Below are 19,951 nucleotides of genomic sequence, written 5' to 3'. Positions count from 1 at the left end.
TCAGGACATTAATAATGTGAAAAATTACTATTACAATTTGAAAAAAAAAAAATCAGAACTTCTTAAACTACTTCAAAGAGTTCTCATCAAAACATCTTCCATGTGCAGCAATGACAGCTTTGCAGATACTTGGCATTCTAGCTGTATTCCTGTAGCACTTGCCATAGATGTGGCTGTCTTGTCGGGCACTTCTCATGCACCTTACAGTCTAGCTGATCCCACAAAAGCTCAATGGTGTTAAGATCCATAACACTCTTTTCCAATTATCTGTTGTCCAATGTCTGTGTTTCTTTGCCCACTCTAACCTTTTCTTTTTTTATTTCTGTTTCAAAAGTGGCTTTTTCTCTGCAATTCTTCCCATAAGGTCTGCACCCCTGAGTCTTCTCTTTACTGTTGTACATGAAACTGGTGTTGAGCGGGTAGAATTCAATGAAGCTGTCAGCTGAGGACATGTGAGGCATCTATTTCTCAAACTAGAGACTCTGATGTACTTATCCTCTTGTTTAGTTGTACATCTGGCCTTCCACATCTCTTTCTGTCCTTGTTAGAGCCAGTTGTCCTTTGTCTTTGAAGACTGTAGTGTACACCTTTGTATGAAATCTTTTTCCAATCTATTGCCTTCATTCATCAAAGCATTGATTGACTGATGAGTTTCTAGAGAAAGCTGTTTCTTTTTTGCCATTTTTGACCTTAAGACATGCCAGTCTATTGCATACTGTGTCAAATCAAAACAAAGACAATGTTAAGCTTCATTTAACGAACCAAACAGCTTTCAGCAGTGTTTGATATAATGGCAAGTGATTTTCTAGTACTAAATTAGCAATGTAGCATGATTACGTGTTGGAGTGATGTCTGCTTAACATTTTAACATTTTACATTTTTATAGTAAAAATGTTGGAATGTTAGTTAAAGGGATGGTTCATCTAAAAATGAAAAACATATATATATAAATATACATACATATCACCTGGCTGGTGCCTACAGATTTCATATTAGTAAATATTCAGACGAACCACTAACTGCTCTTGACTGGATGAAATTAGCTGCTTCAATAAGAGGTTTAAGGATCCATTTATCTTACATGCCTGCTTTTCAGTCCCAGACAGCGAAAATCATCCGGTGGTGACCGGTTAGACACTTGCACAAACTTCGAAGTGGAAAAATGAACTGGTCTGCACATAGTTGTTGTCCAGCTTCACCAGAAAAGTAGTGTAGTACCTAGTTCTCCCACGCCATCTGCTGGTACAGCTGGAACGTTGTGTGCGCTCGTGCATAGTCTTTACAGTTGTCCTTTTGTTTCTTGTGGCAAAAGTGGCATTTTAATCTTTCGTGAGTTGTTATAACTTTACTGTTTGCCTGCAGATGTCGCTGTTGTCAACGTTTCGGTTTCGGGATCCTATTGCAGAAAATCAATGTCGCCGGTCAGAAATATTTTGTTGGATAATTTTGATTTTTAGAGCAAACTTGTCCACCACACATAAAAGATAAATAAATAAAATGCACCGTTATCCCACCAAGAATTTAAAAAATATTAGAACCTTTGTTCATAAATTATAAACAACCCCATGTAGGCTATCACCAGCATCTGAATGTTAGGCGGTTAGAATGTTAAGACGGCATCTTTTCTTAAAGGGATAGTTCACCCAAAAATTGTCTCATTATTCATTCACTCTCAAGCAATCCCAGATGTGTGACTTCCTTTCTTTTGCAGAACACAAACAAAGATTTTTAGAAGAATATCCCACCTTTGTTCGTCCATTCATTGCAAGTGAATTTGATTCTAGCCCTTACGGTTGCGGAGACATGAGCAAAAACGCAAAAGTGCGTATTAGAGCGCCACCTTGTCTGAATTTAGTAGTTCCAAAAAGCACATGAAGGCATCATGAAAGTAATCCATGAAAGTAAATCCAGTGGTTAAATCCATGTCTTCTGAAGCAATATAATACTTGTGGGGTGAGAAATAGATCAACATTTAAGCCCTTTTTTACTACAAATCACCACTTTCACTTTCACTTCCACATTTTTATTTTGTTTTTGGTGATTCACTTTCAACGTGCTTCTGCCACTTACTGGTCTGGGCTGGTAAAAGGTGGAGATTTATAGTAAAAAAGGACTTAAATATTGATCTGTTTCTCACCCACACCTATCGTATGTTTCTGAAGACATTGATTTAACTTTATTGATACTTTTATGCTGCCTTTATATGCTTTATGGAGCTTCAAAGTTTTGGCCACAATTCACTTGCATTTGACCAACAGAGCTGAGATATTCTTCTAAAAATCTTAATTTGTGTTCTGCACAATAAAGAAAGTAATACACATCTGTGATGGCAGAAGGGTGAGTAAATGATGAGAGAATTTACATTTTTGGGTGAACTATTCTTTTAAGGGCTGTTCACACGCATTTTGCGCTGATTTCCCATTGTTTTTGCTTTGAAAACATGTGCTGGACGGACGTTTTTGACCGCCACATCTCGACGTTTTTTAAAGCTTTAAATTTGAAAATTTTCCGCGTTTAAAAGCGAAATCGGGTGTCACAGTCGCTCAATGACATCAGTGAAAATGAAGGCCGTCCCATGAACGCTACGCACATTTCAGGCAGGTGTGAGATTGACGTCAGGTCTAATGAAAATATGATGGCCAGAGAATAACCTGCTCTCCTGCTCTACCGGAATACGTCGCTGTTTGAGGATTATCTATAGAAAAGTACGGAGAATTCCGGGATGGTGAGAACATTATGGTTGGACGGAGGGACAGTCTGTGTTTGAAAGGAGCGTCTTCCTTCAGTGCGAGACGGTGAAATAAAATAAACTTCCAAAAACACAAATTGGGTAAGCATGTATTGAGTCACACCGCCTGTTTTATACGTACTCAATGTATAAGAGGCATTTTGATGTTTAATCATGCCAAATTGTAAATCTAAACCCGACGTCTTTTTTTATTTTATTTTTTATTTCACGTTTTATTTTTATTTCATTGAATGAAGTTATAATGTTAACTATTAAATTATGTCAGGACAGTGTAGTTCACGATTTGCTCATAAACATTTTGTATTGTGTTTTTAAAAAAAAATTACAGAATGCTCACGCGCCTTTGTGTTCGTGAATAATGTCAGTATAGGCTGTGTTTGTTTCTCGGTTTCTAGGGACAATACCCTTTTAAGTTTATTCTGATACACGATGGTGGTGTTTTGAATATTGACTGTACATATTCTTGTTTACACAACACCCTGATCTCTTAATTGCATTGGATTATACAGCTCTTACAAAGAAATCTTCAGCAAAATATTCACTTGAAAGAATTCAGCTGTTGTGTTTGATGATAGTAATGTGATTTCATTTTTATAAATCAAGGATTAATTGTAATTTCGTTAATTCTGTTTTAGGTCAGTCTATATAACAAACTGATTGAGGTGTGTTGCATTGTAAGATTACCCATAATTGTTTTTCTTCCTTGAGAACTACTAAATAAAACAATGACTAATCAATAGCACATCTTGTACAATGATATTAAAAGCAGTAATTCTCAAATGTTTTACTTTAGGACCCATTTTTTTAATTGGACATTAAGTGGCGATTCAACACTGTACCAAAATTGTTTAGCATACAAAAGAAAACAAAATTGTCCTTTAAATCAAACTTTGAAATGTATTAATAATACTCCCAATAACTGCATAGGCAACAATGTGCAAAATTACTAGCAAGTCATGAATAATAATAATAAAAAAAAGAAAAATAAATGTATAAACAACAGCAGAAGTGTGATTAAGCCTTTGATGTAACCAGCAAAAGACGGGAAGTGTTTTCTCTTCCTAAAAGTTTGTTTATTTTGCATTTATAACTATGTATGATTATGGTTAGTTGCATTTTATTATTTGTATTTAGCATTGTTTTTCCCTGCTGTGTTAAAGGATAAAACATGATGTTGTCCAAATGTCCTTTATAGATGTTTATCTTTTCTGTTTTACAGTAATGGCGAGTGATCGGGTAGCCATTCTTACGGATGACGAGGAGGACCAGAAGAGGAAATATGTCCTATCTGAACCATTCAATACCCTGTCCCTGGGCCAGGTAGCAAACACGACCCCACCCAGTCAAACAGCACCACTTCCTTCCCAACCCTCTCAGAGTATAGGCTGCATGGAAAGGTGCTGTGCACAAATAGACAATCATCTCTTGATATCCAAGATCTTCTACTTTTTCTTTTACTCTGCATATGGCTCCTTACACCCCTTGCTTGCTGTATACTACAAGCAGCTGGGAATGACACCCAGCCAGAGTGGCCTGCTGGTAGGGATCCGTTATTTCATAGAGTTCTGCAGTGCACCATTCTGGGGCATTATGGCGGACCGTTTCAAGAAAGGAAAGGCAGTTTTGCTATTTTCTGTGCTCTGCTGGGTAGTGTTTAACTGCGGTATTGGCTTTGTCAAGCCAGCAGCTATGAGCTGTGTCAGTAAGGACCCTACCATGGCACCACCAGCCAATTTTACAAACCATACGCAATCTGGTAACCATACCAGACAACGGAGATACTTGACAGAGGATTTATTCTCAGCATATGGACCTCACTCTAGGTACATTAGAAGTGTGGACGTAAATACAAAAAACAATCCCATTAGTATGCCATCTAACTCGACAACAGTGACACCCCTTACCTCCACAGTCACATCAAAATCTACCTCTACTACTGTAACACAAACTACAACTGCCAAACTAAAAGAGTATAGCATAATCTTCAATAAGGAACAAGTAGACACTATATTCCTCGTGATCCTGCTGGTGATTATTATCGGTGAGTTCTTCAGTGCCCCAGCTGTGACTATTGTGGATACAGTCACTCTTCAGTACCTGGGCCAGCACCGGGACCGTTATGGACTCCAGAGGATGTGGGGATCTCTGGGCTGGGGTATTGCTATGCTGTCAGTGGGCATTTGGATTGACCACACACACATCACTATCTTCATCCAGGGCTCGGGTTGCATTCTGCCCGACTACAAGAACTACATGATTGCATTTATTGTTTTTGGAGTTCTGATGACCTCTGCACTTATTGTGGCCACTCAGTTTCACTTTGACTACAGGGTTTACCAGTCAGGTGAGGAGGAAGCCAAGAAGAAGGATGTGGAAATACCTCAAGTCATTCAGGAGGTGACCCCTCCCGAGTCGACTTCAGATGAGGCACCTGTGTGCCCTGAAAGCAACCCCCAACATTTTCCCTTTAAAGACTTGTTTCGGATACTCTGTGGCATCCAGTATGGTACTGTTCTCTTTGTGGCCTGGTTCATGGGGTTTGGCTACGGCTTTGTGTTCACTTTCCTCTACTGGCATCTGGAGGACCTGAAGGGCACCACCACTCTCTTCGGCATCTGTTCAGTGCTCAGCCATGTGTCTGAGCTGGCCGCCTATTTCACCAGCCACAAACTCATTGAGCTAGTTGGACACATCAGGTGGGAATTACTTAATGGAGGGCCTAAAAATGGAGGGCATGCATTTATATAACCATGCCTTTTTTTAAAAAAGGTTAGTTAATATACTTGCATATCAATAGTCATGTTTCCATCCAAGTTACAAATTAAATGTATGTGCAAAATCGGGAAATCGTGAAAACAGTTTACAAATAGAGCTGCATTTCCATTCCATTTGTTTAACCTCGTACGACCCCGTATCCACATGCATGGGCGTTGTATTTTGGCTCCGCTGTACGCAACGCATAATTTAATTTAAACTGACTGAATACTTTTCCCAACACTCTAGACTGTCATTAAGGGTTAAACTTCTGCTGCACCGAGCATTGTGACACAACAGCATGCCGTCGATTTCCGTGAAGCGCTTCTACAGGCGCAGAGCCAACAAAAGTGCCTCTGGTATGAAACCTCTTAAGTTTTTTCATTGAAACATGTTTGGGTGTAAAGAGTAGGGTCTCTAGTTTCGTTTGATATGGTGGTTTAAAAAATCCATAAATTTTTTGCGCATCAGTGTGCTGACAAACATGATGTCCACATACGTGGATTTTGGGACATTATTCCCTCAAAAGTTGAAAAAACGTGTTATTTTGAATATCTTTTAACATTAACACATCGGTGGGTAACGTGGCTTCATTTTAATATACATTTTGTTAGATTTTATTTTGTTATCACTGTACAATACGGTTCTATTCATTAACATTAGTAAATGCATTCCTATATCCACTGTGCATTTTCACATTGAGAATCAATGGGTTCATCCAAAAGCTGAAGAATTCTGCTTTCAGAGGCTTGGACATGGAGTTAGGATGAAAATAAGGTGCAACTGTTCTGAGACCAGTGCAGACAGACAGCACACTGGAGGTTAAGTCATTCAATAAATAGGGAGCAAGGGGACATCCTATAGCTTTCTATGCAGCAAAGTGCATTCACTCCTAAAATCCGACCAAAAGTTCAGTTTAAGGCTACAGATGATGTTTGGACCGCTCAACTTGTTTGGCAGAGATGGGACAATAGTAATCAGTACATAGATTCAGAATTTATAATGTTAAATCTTATTTTAACAGGGTTTGCAGTGATTGGATGCTGCTGGCCATTACTTTGAATAAGAATTATTTATTCAGCTTTACAGAAAATTAGCTGTTATGTCTGTAACGTATCAAAAACATGAATACCCAACACTCCTGGAAAAAAATTTGGTGAAAACAATCTGACTTTCTATAGCTTGGTATTATTTAAAATTGCACAACTTAGTCCCATCAATTATTAGGAGAACTATTTGCTCCAGAAACAAATATATATATATATATATATATATATATATATATATATATATATATTTGCTTCTTTATTGGGTGCTACTACTTACAAACCAAAAAGGGAAATGGAAAATGCAGAAAAGCGCAGGTCTCAGGAAGTTAAGAGAACAAAATCATCACTTCTGGGAAAATTGGTGCAAAAAAGAAATGTATATGGAAGTTGAAGCCTCTGTGGCTATTTTATTAAATGTAATAAATTATTTATGGTTTGTGAGTGCACAGACAAATCGCTCTGACAAACTTTGACAATTTCACAATAACCAGAGCAACATTTGAGATGCTATTCAATGATATTGATGATATTATCTGAGCGAATTATGTATTTTCATATTGCTTGTTGAGGTAAAGCCACATGACTTTTTCGATGCGCCTCTAAATTCCTATATGACTACTACATAAATATATTCGGTAAATGTGTTTCTATTGTAGTTAATCCACGTCTTCTTATTGAATACAAAAATGTACCCACCATTAGCGAGTGTATACACAAACCTTTCAACAGACCATTGAGGGTGGAGCTTTCTGCAGTTCTGCAAAGTGTTTCAACAAACAGTAAAAGTTCAAACAAGCCATTCGTCTTGTCAAAAAGATAGAGCTATCAGCACAGACAAGCCTTCCTCAAATGACTCATTCAATGAGGCATGAATAAAAGTGGTACATCTAACCCTGAAAGAAAAAAATTGAGGATACAGTTTTTTGTGTATTTTGGAGATTGTACTTGCATCAATATCCCAAAATTCACATAAAAATAAATGGATGGAAACCTAGCTAATGTTTCTTGGAGCTGATTGTGGAGCAAAATGTATCTACTATATTTGCTCTAAGGTTTAGGATTTGTCTGAAAAGTGGGTGGGGCACAATATAAACTGCATCAGCCTGGCGACATCATGTTCGCCCATAATGTTTGTCAAAAGGTAAGTTGGGATAGCCATATTCAAATTACCGCTTAATCACTGCTACTGTCATTCAGTCTACTGTTGTGTTACTGCTGTGTGGTTTTGTTTGGTTAGAAATGGTTTCATAAAGGTAAAAATACCCTGTAAATCAATTCCAGGGGGCAAATATTGGCCCTCAATTAGAAAGTTAATTTCCGACACTGTTTGCAGGATTTACTAGTGTTCATTTTGTCATAGCTTTGACTGTTTGACCACACATATTTGTTTTATAATTTATTGGTAGATGTGTTGACTCAATAGACTCAGTAGTGTCAGTAGAACTCCAAAGTTAAAGCTACAGTCATGAGACTCATGCCTTCCACCTTTTGACTAGTCTTCAGAAAGAGCCTATTGATGTGGTGGCAGCTGCAACATTTTTACTTACTGACTCAACACAGTCTATAAAAGCTGATGTTGTCAGCACTGATACTTTTTAAGTACTTTAAAAGAGCTTGGGTTTTTACTAGATACAGTGACAAGATAGACAGGGTTAGACACATATTTGCTGTGACCTCAGGGATCAGTGTTAAGTTAGTTTATGAATTTTGGACCTGTGCCCAAGCACCACCTTCATACAATGGTTATCATATCCTGGTTGCTTAATATTTTATGAGAACAGAACGAAGCGCATCTGTTCAAAAACAACATTAGTGCCCTTTTGTCTTCTGCCTCACCTTTGTTTTAATACATTTAAAGACTGGCGTACTTGTGTCATAGAGGTGTATATTTGGGAAGTACAAAGGTTGTTTTCAACATCCATCCATCCATCCATCTTCGACCGCTTATCTGGGACCGGGTCGCGGTGGCAGCAGACTAAGCAAAGACTTCAAAATATTCCAGTAACTATTGTTGATTTTGGCTAAGCTCTAAATGGGCACTGCCTACTAGTCTGGGCACACACTGCACAACCAAGATGCAGACACCCTTTATCAGGATATTTACCATTCGTATGAGGGCACATGGAAAGGTCTGCTCACATCCTCTATCTGCATTGTGGTATTTCTCAAGTGTGTGGGATTTCCCAGAGCATGCACTCCTCTTCAGAGTTAGACAAATCCCTTTAAAGGGATAGCTCGCTCAAAAATGAAAATTCTCTCTCATCATTTACTCACCCTCATGCCATCCCAGATGTGAATGACTTTCTTTCTTCTGCTTAACACAAACTAAGATTTTTAGAAGAATATTTCATCTCTGTAGGTCCATACAATGCAAGTGAATGGGTGCCAACATTTCTGGAGCTCCAAAATGCACATAAACACAACATAAATGTAATCCAAAATACTCCAGTGGTTAAATACATATCTCCTGAAGCGATATGATTGGTGTGGGTAAGAAACAGTTCAATATAAACTTTCACTTTTACATTCTTGTTTTCTTTTTAGTGATTCACATTCTTGGTGCATATCGCCTCCTACTGGGCAGGGAGGAGAATTTATGGTAAAATATTGATCTGTTTCTCAAACTCACCTTTCATATAGCTTCTGAAGACATGGATTTAACCACTGGAGTCGTATGGATTACTTTTATGCTGACTTTATGTGCTTTTTGGAGCTTAACATTTTTGGCACCCAATCACTTGCATTGCATGGACCTTTTAAAGACCCCATGAAATGACTGGAAGAGTGCAGTTTTAACATATTGAAACAGGATGTTGGGCATGATATATCAAAGGGTTTGTCCCTTTTTATTTTTTATTTTTTTTTAAGTCAATTGCTTTTAGTTTCCCTCACATCCATGAACACACGTTACTTGCTATTGCCAGTCAGATGTAGGCAGTATAAGGGGAAGATACATTCTCATTCTAGATAGCATTGTATTGGATGATAACAGGATTCAAATATGTCTTTGATTGAGCACATGCAAACACTGGTTTGTCATCAAAAGATACTACTTAGATTTCTCACACATAAACCCTACACAGTTTACTAGATTCCTTGTACTTCATACAAATGGAAATGAGTAAGAATTCCTGTGTTCTGCAATTAAATAAAACATACAAAAGCAGTAAGACTGTTTGCTGTTCTGCATGATAGCTGCAGTCCTATCTTTCTAGTTTTAGATAGTGTCATTTTTTCATGCATGCTTGCCAAGTGGAACCCTGAGCATGTAACTTAATCCTGCCATTAGGCTCAGCATGCATTGCCTAGGCTTTTAAGCATTGATCCACACAGCTTTCTTCTTTTGTGGATCAATTGTAAAGCTTTCCATAGGCAAAAGGGTGTGGCGGAGCAAAAGCTGTGGATATTGAGACATTCTCTGTAGTTAGTGGAGTCCAGATTTGCACGACTATCTTCCAGACATGTAGCTGCACCTGAATATTGTATAGCGTTGACGTTCATGGAGAAAGTAGTTTAAAATCTCTTTAAAATACCAGAAAATAACTTTTTTAGTGGACAACCAATATCACGTTTTTAATGTCCTATACTGCTACCTATATCAGTGTAATACAATTTGATAGAATGAAAATGAGTTGAACGTAAACTTGCTAAAATTAAAGAAACACTCATTTTACATAATATTTACTAAAAATTTGCACAAAAAAAAAAAAAAAAAGAAAGAAAATAGTTGGAATAGTTTAATGTATGTTAGGTCGGCCAATATATTTTTCTTAAATGGCTGATACTGCTACAGTTATCTAGAGAACAGGCTGACTGATGGCCTCACTGTACCCCAGATTTTTTCTTTTTTTTTAAGAAAAGGAGGGACAAGTCAAAACAATTTTTTGTGGTAACCAATATTATGCCACAAATATTGCTGATTGATCTTAACTTGTATTGAAACCAGGAATATTCCTTTAATCCAGATTACATGTAGTCCATTACTACTTAACTGTGATTGCAGATATATGTAATACAATGCAACGATAGATGTAAATAAAATGTAATGAATATTGAACGCTTATTTTACACAATGATTCCTCAAAGTTCACTAAGAATATTTGAAAGCAAAAAAATTGTGCATGGAAAGGCTGTTGGCAGATTTTGGAATCGACACTTGGTGGAATGCCACCTTCTGTTAATGTGCACAGTTAACGGCCAATAAAAAAAATGGCCAACATATTGGTCTGTCACTAACACTACTGACAGTGTGTGGCAAATGGTCTGCCAACAATTGCTTCATCTCAAAAATAAAATTGTAAATATATATATATATATATATATACACACACACACACTGGGGGTCAAAAGTTTGGAATAATGTAAAGAAATATGGAAAGAAAGAAATTATGGAAAGAAATTGGTATTTTTATTCACCAAAGTGGCATTCAACTGATAACAATGTATAGTCAGGACTAGAGCCCGACCGATACCGATTTTAGAGAGGGAAAATTCACCGATTACCGATATGGTGGCCGAAATATTAAATATTTGAGCTGGAATGAAAACAGACCTTTTCTATGTGGATTGTGCACCGATATGACTATGCAAAGGTACTCAGAAGGCTGCTTCCTTAAACAAATATTTTTTTATCAAAGAATATTTGACATTATTATTATTATACATTGTCAACAAATTCTAGAAATGAACACTGAGAAAACAAAGAATACATTAAAATAAATACTTAAATAAACATCAGTACTGTTTAGTATCAGTCAAATGCTGACCATTAAAATAAAGAATAAATAAAATAAAATAAATAGCTAAATAAACATCAGTACTGTTTAGTATCAGTCAAATGCTGACTATATTAATATTGCCGAGTCAAGATAAACAAATAAGCAGTGGTGTTACACCGTATTCTTCTATACAAGTTCAGGGGAAACTTTCAACGGTGGAAAACCAGACTTTTAAATATTACATTTTATAAATGCAATGACTGGAATTGTTTGGTTGAAGGGTGTATATATATATATATATATAGTATGTATATATGTATGTGTATAAAGCAAAAATACAATGTTAAGTTAACTTCAGCAAAGCTAAGGTTAAGCTAAAAGGTTCATTGTCTCTCTAAAGTTAAATTAAAAGAATGTACATAATTTACAGTAAAGTATTTTACTTCTCAATAATTTTAAATGGCTTTACATACTTTGTTAATAGTTGTGAATAGTTCACCCAAAAAATTAAAATTCTCTCATCATTTACTCATCTTCATGCCATCCCGGATGTGTATGACTTTTTTTCTTCTGCAGAACACAAATTATGATTTTTAGAAGAATATTTCAGCTCTGTAGGTCCATACAATGCAAGTGAATGGGTGCCTAAAATTTTGATCCTCCAAAAAGCACATAAAGGCATCATAAAAGTAATCCATATGACTCCGGTGTTTTAATCGATATTTTCAGAAGTGATATGATAGGTGTGGGTGAGAAACAGATCAACATTTAAGTCATTTTTTGCTAGAAATTCTTCTCCCTGCCCAGCAGGGGGCGGTATGCATGAAGAATGTGAATCACCAAAAATACAAGAAGAAGAATGTAAAAGTGATCTGAAATGAGAGAAAAAGAGAAATTCTTCTAAAAATCTTCATTTGAATTTAGCCGATGAAAGAAAGTCACACATCTGGGATGGCATAAGGGTAAATGATGAGAGAATTTTCATTTTTGGGCAAACTATTCCTTTAATATGGTACAATGTGCATGTGATAGGCCAGGCTTAAAATGCAACACTCTTATACAATATGGGACAGGTTTCCTGCTCAGTTTATCCAGCCAAGGGGGCCTTGACCTGAAAAAGGTTGAAGACTCCTGCAATAGATAATTACAGAATTCTTCTCCAGCAAAGATCTTTAGAATTGTAATAGTATCTCTCAGAATTCTCAGTTCATCAGAATTAACATTATATTTGTAATTGCGGCTATTTAAAATTCTGTTTGTAGACTAGCACTGGTGAGATCTTGTGCTGTCACGCTCACTGACAGCCCATCCTTAGTACAGAGTGACTCATTTCATGACTTCATTTCAGCTTCAGAATAGAGACTGCTATCACCAGCAAATGCATCACCCAGTCTTTAGGACAATAGGCCTTATAAAAAGACTGCTTGGCTACACCCAGTGTGACATTTTCATTGTCAAGAAAGGCATTGTATTTCATATGGTTAAAGAAAAGATGGCATGTCAGTATTACGTGATTGTTATTCTATCTCTTGTTTGTATTTTTTTTTTTTTTTTTTTAGAGTCCTCTATATTGGGCTGGCCTGCAACACTGCACGCTATCTGTACATTTCCTACCTGGAGAACGCATGGATAGTTTTACCCATGGAGGTGCTTCAAGGTGAGAAATGAGGCATGCTTGTGTAGCCGCCTAGTTGTGTGACTTATCAAGTAAGAAGTGTTTGGATTGGAGGGCTGTGCACTTGTGTGACCACAGCTGACAATAAGTTCACCCAAGGACATGATTCAGCTGTTTTGCCATACATTTGACAACTTTTTTCATATCAAACACCCTTATTGTACATGTTGCAATCACTCTGTGACAGTTGAAAAATAAACAGTCAGTTTTAAACAGTGCAGTGTGCCATATATATATATATATATATAATGTGTCAAACCTGAACGGAATGTGGACTTCATAAAGGTTGTTCAATGTCAGTTCTTATAAGACTGGAAAAGAAAAAAGTATTTTCTGTATAAAGTATGTTTATCAGCACTCTACTCAAGGAAGAATGTCAGGACCTATGAAACTTAGAAAAGCAGGTTCTGAAAGCCAGTTTAACTGCTTCAGCCACTATTTGAGTATGCAGGCCCAGTTCCTACCTCACATGTCCACCGTTTATACTGCTGTAGATGTGTGGCTGTCAGTGGCAGGATTGATTTACGTTATTTACACATGAAAGTAATGAAAATATATGAAGTAATGCAAAAATACATAGCAGGATATGTCCAAAACAAGGCAAGATGAGCATTAGGCTGATATTAAGGGGTGTTGTTAAACTCTGCATGCATTGTACCTATTTGCAGTTACCGAGCAACGACACAAAAGCTTTGAATCTGGCTCATCCAATTAGAACCAAAGTCTTTCTAGCAAGTCAGTCCACTGTCAGCCATCTTTGGAATGCTCTCGGGAGGCTATTTCTAGTCATGCCAGTGCAGCTCCTATCAACTTGAATTGGAAAAAAACGAAATCTCAAAAGCGTTTGGTCAAGATTACGATCAAAGAACATATTTCAAATCAGCAATTAAATTTGATAATATTGGAATCATAAATTGTGCTTCTTTACCTCATATTACGCTAAAAAACACAATTTTCCCAGCTTGTGTAGTTGATGCGCATGCGTGTTTTCGGGTTGATTGACAGGCGATGTCTGCATCTAAAAGGTGACTGGCTCTTTTACCTTTAAGGCGGGATTTCCTTTCTACATCCGTTGACCATTGTGCGCTTGAGCTTCCTGGTTGGGTGTTCCAATTTCTCCCATTCATTTAAATAGAAGTGGCTCGTCTCTGCTAAATAATCTCTGGTCAAACTGTCCATTCAATATTATTTTATCTTTTGTTTTGAATTTAGTCTTTAAAAAAACTGTATTTGCACTGATACTTGCACTGATACCAGATTCATCACTAATTTGTTTTGGTTTGTGTCCATCATGTTTCAAATTAAAGGGGAAAATAATAAAAAGTGAACAAGCTTCTTTCATCTGTAAAGTATGATGTTCAATGGATTATCCAAATATAGGCATTGCCAAATGGTTATTTAATATACAACACATTTTTTATTTAATTTAAATAAAATAACTATATTGTGATATACTGTTACCTTAATATATATCGAATTATATCTTACCTTAATACAAAAGCTAAGATATATAATAAGATATAAGGTTTTGGTTATACTGCCCATTCCTATCTTTAACTATATTTAACTAACTTTTACTATTTGGCCTCAGGCTTTTGAGTTTATTGTGATAAAATCGCTTACTAACCTGATCTGTGTAAAGTTATATGCTATATTACAACTTTGATGTCATAGTCATCCCAGTATTGGATAAAACTTTACACAGATAAGACTAGTAGGCGATTTTACTTTAATGATCACCAATAGCAAGTCATAATTATATAAAACTTGTAGAGAGTTGCTTTTCAGCATTATTTAAACTGTATTTGTTTTGTTTAGCAATTGCAAATATTGTCTTTTTGTTGTGGTCACATGCATTCTTAAGAACTTATTGTACGTCTATCTTTTTGAAGCAGATGCATGAATGTTTTTTATTTTAATCTATCGTGCAGGTTTGACACATGCTTCAGTGTGGGCGGCATGCATCTCGTATTTAAGCGCGGCTGTCCCGCCAGCCCTGCGCACCTCAGCCCAGGGGATCCTGCAGGGTTTGCACCTGGGGCTAGGGAGAGGCTGTGGAGCCATGCTAGGAGGAGTTTTTGTCAACTTCTTTGGTATGACATCAGCAAAAACCTTGTGACAGAGCAAACATACCACATTACTCATGCTGAGCTATTGTGACTAATCACATCAGAGGTACTAGAATTAAAAAGTCTGTCAAGATAAACTTTGATGTTGGCTTGACAAAGCTTTGCCTGGAAGTTTAAAATATTATTTAAAGCTTGAAAGTGTAAAGGTTATTTTCCCCCCAGTTAAATATGCCAACAAGTCAGCCAGAATGGATGGATAGATGGGTAGGTACAGTATACGGGTATATCATAAAATATTATAGCTATGTGATATTATTGCCATCATAAATAACAGTAAATATAAGTATATTCTAGTAATATATATATATATATATATATATATCCGGAGTGAATTCTAGAGACTGTTGTGTGTGAAAATCCCAGGAGATCAGCTGTTACAGAAATACTCAGACCAGCTCGTCTGGCACCAACAATCACCCATGCGATTATCTAATCAGCCAATCGTGTGGCAGCAGTGCAAAGCATAAAATCATGCAGATACAGGTCAGGAGCTTCAGTTAATGTTCACATCAACCATCAGAATGGGGGAAAAAATGTGATCTCAGTGATTTGGAGCCTGGCATGTTTATTGGTGCCAGACGGGCTGGTTTGAGTATTTCTGTAACTGCTGATCTCCTGGGATTTTGACGCACAACAGTCTCTAGAATGGTGCCAAAATCAAAAAACATCCAGTGAGCGGCAGTTCTGCAGATGGAAATGCCTTGTTGATGAGAGAGGTCAACAGAGAATGGCCAGACTGGTTCGTACTGACAAAGTCAACGGGTAACACAGATAACCGCTCTGTTCAATTGTGGTGAGAAGAATATCATTTCATCCCCAATATCATGGGGGTCATACCATCTGTTGCAGGATTCCTTGTTCTGCTTCCATTTGCAGAAATAAAAACCATTTATTTTGTGCTTTCTGGTGTGAATAACTTTCATCTGAAAGTATTGAGCTTGTTTCCTCTCAAACTCCCTGTTAATTGTGTAAATTTCCTGTTTAGGTGCTGCTGAAACCTTCAGAGGCCTTGGAATGGCATCGCTGGTCACATTACTCATCTTCTCTCTCATTCAATGGTTATTTGGTCAAAATGATGATAAAAGTAAGTTTCTTCCTGCTGCTGTAAAGTAGAGGTTGTTTTGCTGCAATTAAAACATGAGACGGCTCATTGATTTTTATTTAAATCTTTGTGTTCTTTACAGAGGTCTCAATGCTGGCTGAGAACATCCCAGTACCATCCAGCCCAGTGCCTATTGCCACCATTGACTTAGTGCAGAACCAGACTGAGTCTCAGCCAAATCCAGAATCCAAGACACCTCCAAAAAAGACCAGGCACCAGGAAGAGCAGGAGGACACCAACAAGCCCGCCTTTGTGGTGTCTGCTTCCCCCTGGGTCACCATCGCTTTTGCCCTCTATCAGATCAGAGATATGGTCGCTATGACGAAAAACAACCACTGCATTGAAAGTGAACCCCCGCAGGTAGGGTGGCACACTTTGTGATTTGGGATGTGGACCTAAGGAGGAAGTGAACGTTTCACTGATTCTTTTTAAATTAATAACTTTTGTTTCATTACTTTTTCCTGCTAATTTTCTCAATTCTGTCTGTATTGGCTTTTTGGTATGTAATTGTTTTGAAAACCTATATGGAGACCCCATGAAATCAAAATTTGAGCTTTGAGGCTATCTATATGATAACTGTGATCCTAAAAGTGGAAAAAGTTAACTTTTAGCAGATAGATTCATTTAAAATGTAGTCTTTCTCATCTGGGAAAACAGACAAAAAATATTGATGATTCCTGTTCCACTGCACAGTTAAGCGATTTAATGGGGTCTTTTAATATCTTACTGATGGCTATTTATAAATGACTAATTTTTACTAAACTTTTCTTTCTCTTTGCATTCATGCTGTCATTTTCTCAGGGAAAAGGTGAGAAAAAATATCTTTGCACTATGACTTTCACAATTAATGCACTCCTGTCACAAGTCTGATTTGTCACATTCTTGCATTTCCCCTTCCATTCTGAATGCATTCTTGAATAATTTACAGCACTAACACCATTGTATCACTCTCTTCCTACCAAAATAAATGCTTTTCTGTTGTCATTTTTTGGTTTGTTGTCCCTTTAAAAGAAAAACTGCTTGAACTGCCTTTTTGTCCAAAGTTCTTTCTACGTTGAGGATTCTAAACTTGCTCTGTCAATGCTTTAGCTAAAGCTCTGATCGGTAAATGTGTTATTTAAACATATTTGTGTATTTTTCAGCACATCTATGGAAATGCTGTTCATTTGTTGTGTGGATGTGTGTGAATGCCTGTGTGATGTGGCAAAGTGTTGGTCAAATTTTGTGTGGAACAAATGGCTTACTGATCATTCAAAGTGCTGATCCAATTGTCCGTGCTAACACTAAACAGAAAAGTATCCGATATATTGTCCGCAGTGTCACAAAACCATTTGTACATGCTTAGCATCCAATTAAGATTTCACTTTAAAAATCAAAAGAAAGAAATTTGCTAAATAAATATGAAGCACATTAGGATTATTTTGCATTGTGACATTTTTATTATGACATTTAGGCACGCCCCCTCCCATTTTCATTACTGTTATGTAAAAATCTCATTCTGATAACTGTAACGTAAAGAAATTATTATAATTTAATGATTAAGTATTAATACAGTACATCATTACCATGATGTAAAATTATTATTTGTTTTTACTGCAATTCAGTATTTCAGTGGAGGTGAACATTTTGGAGGTGAAATGTGCTTAATTTTCATAAAAATAATACAAATCCATAATGCAAAAACCAATTAAAAATCTTAATGTTTCTTAAAAAAAGAGGTTAAATATTAAAGGGATAGTTCACCCAAAAATGAAAATCTCTCATCATTTACTCACCATCATGCCATCCCAGATGTGTAGGATTTTCTTTCTTCTGCAGAACACAAATGAAGATTTTTAGTAGAATATTTCAGCTCTGTTGGTTCTCACAATGCAAGTGAATGTGTACAAAAAAATTTAAGCTCCAAAAAGCACATAAAGGCAGTCCATACGACTCCAGTGGTTAAATCCATATCTTCTGAAGTGATATGATAGGTCTGGGTGAGAAACAGATCAATCTCCACCTTTGAGCAGCCCCTACCAGTAAGTGGCTGAATGAAAGTGAAAGCCACTTCAACACCAGAATGTTGAAAGTGAAAGTGTAGATTACAGTTAAAAAAGGACTTAAATATTGATCTGTAAATCTACACTTTCACTTCCACATTCTGGTGTTGAAGTGACTTTCACTTTCATTCAGCCACCTACTGGTAGGGGCTGCTCAAAGGTGGAGATTGATGGTAAAAAAAAAAAAAAGGACTTAAATATTGATCTGTTTCTCACCCACTCCCATCATATCACTTCAGAAGATACTGATTTAACCACTTATATTTTACTTTTATACTGCCTTCAGTTCTGGTCACCATTCACTTGCATTGTGAGGACAAATAGAGCTATTTGAAATATTCTTTTAAAAATCTTTGTGTTAGCAGAAGAAAGTAAATAATACACATCAGGGATTGCATGAGGGTGAGTAAATGATGAGAGAAAGTTCACCCAAAAATGAACAATCCTTTTAAATATCTAAATCCTGTATATAAATGCAGTCATTTGTGCTGTAACACTATGATATCCTCCTCTTGTAGGGGACTAGTGAGCAAACCTCAGTGATGCCACCTGATGAATCTACATCATCACAACCCAGTTCATCATGTCCAACAGAATTTCCCTCCCCATTCCAACCTGCTGCCAGTGCATTTGTTCTTCAAAACACAGATCTTTTCAGCCCTGTGAAAGAGCTGCCTCCATCCATAGAGAAAAATGAACCAGCAGAGAACCACAATCCATTGCCAGGACACTCAAAACAACTTCCCCAAAAACAAAACAAGAATCAACAATGAACTGATCTTCTTGGGGATATGGCCTTATCATTTAAAGGGATAGTTTTATCCTTTTCAAGACAGACTGTAGCATGGGGTGTGAATGCTGAGATTTAGGACTTTGGACAAAAAATAAAAAATATATATACACAGTATATCGTCAGGTATTCTATTTTAAGCAAGGGTTTTTCTTGCCAAGGCAATAGAATCAATATACTTTGCACTGCCAGCGGATGTCTAGTCTTTTGTACAGATTGCTTGAAGGTAAAAGCCGATGATGTGCACTACACATTACAGACAGTTTAATTGTCTATAAGCAAACAGCTGAGGTGGGCCAGCTTCAGAATAATATTCCTGGGATTCAGTGTTTCAAAATAGTTGCTTCACACTCTGTATAAAATGGGTTTGTTTTGCTAATCATGGTTCTATATAACTTGTGACCAAATAATCCAAACATCTACCCAGTATAAAATAAATTGTTATAGCCTTGTTCTGTTCTGTTGTGTATATAGTCTACTGTTATCTGTAAAGCGAAGGTGGTAAAACCAAGTATGCCATCTGAAGGTATTTATTTGCACAGTGTGGATGTGGTATCTCTCATCTTTGTGTATATGTTGTGTATCAGACTTACCTCTCCTGTTCTCCAAAATACATGAAAGAAATGTTTACATTTGATGAAACAATACAATGTTCTTGATGAGATTTCAAATAGTAATTTGTCTTTTTTTTTTTATTAAATAAGAGAATCTAAAAAGCTGTAAAAAACACAATTTAAAATGAACTGTTCATAAAACATGCATTCTCTCTTCAGATTAAAATCCAATAAAAAAAAGACCAGCAAATGGCAAAATGTACACATAATAAACCTGTGTGGATACTGATCATTCCCTTATAGTAAAATATAGTTCACCCAAAAATTCAAATTCTAACTTAAACATAAATTAACAAACTTTTCTTTTTGTGTTGAATAGAGAAGAGAAA

General features: G+C 36.7%; 1 protein-coding gene across 1 annotated transcript; it reads left to right on the top strand.

The window, feature by feature from the left end:
• The first annotated feature begins 2,435 nt into the window (after positions 1-2,435).
• On the top strand, positions 2,436-19,407 carry LOC127447953 (major facilitator superfamily domain-containing protein 6-B-like). The gene is made up of 7 exons (XM_051710207.1): positions 2,436-2,830; positions 3,969-5,445; positions 12,830-12,927; positions 14,877-15,038; positions 16,060-16,158; positions 16,259-16,536; positions 18,737-19,407. The coding sequence occupies exons 2-7, from the start codon at positions 3,971-3,973 to the stop codon at positions 18,989-18,991; spliced, it is 2,367 nt and encodes a 788-aa protein (XP_051566167.1). The 5' UTR covers positions 2,436-2,830; positions 3,969-3,970; the 3' UTR covers positions 18,992-19,407.
• The last annotated feature ends 544 nt before the right edge of the window (positions 19,408-19,951 follow it).

This window comes from Myxocyprinus asiaticus, chromosome 11 (genome assembly GCF_019703515.2).
Source record: "Myxocyprinus asiaticus isolate MX2 ecotype Aquarium Trade chromosome 11, UBuf_Myxa_2, whole genome shotgun sequence".
Taxonomy (NCBI): domain Eukaryota; kingdom Metazoa; phylum Chordata; class Actinopteri; order Cypriniformes; family Catostomidae; genus Myxocyprinus; species Myxocyprinus asiaticus.
Note: the sequence above shows the minus strand (reverse complement) of the source record. Positions and strands in the feature narration are given on the sequence as shown.

Bases quoted from the DNA above. Each gene is read 5' to 3' on its own strand.
- LOC127447953 (XM_051710207.1), top strand. From the start codon at position 3,971: ATGGCGAGTGATCGGGTAGCCATTCTTACGGATGACGAGGAGGACCAG. The intron at 12,928-14,876 runs GTGAGAAATGAG...TCTATCGTGCAG, and splicing joins ACCCATGGAGGTGCTTCAAG to GTTTGACACATGCTTCAGTG. The intron at 15,039-16,059 runs GTATGACATCAG...TTTCCTGTTTAG, and splicing joins AGTTTTTGTCAACTTCTTTG to GTGCTGCTGAAACCTTCAGA.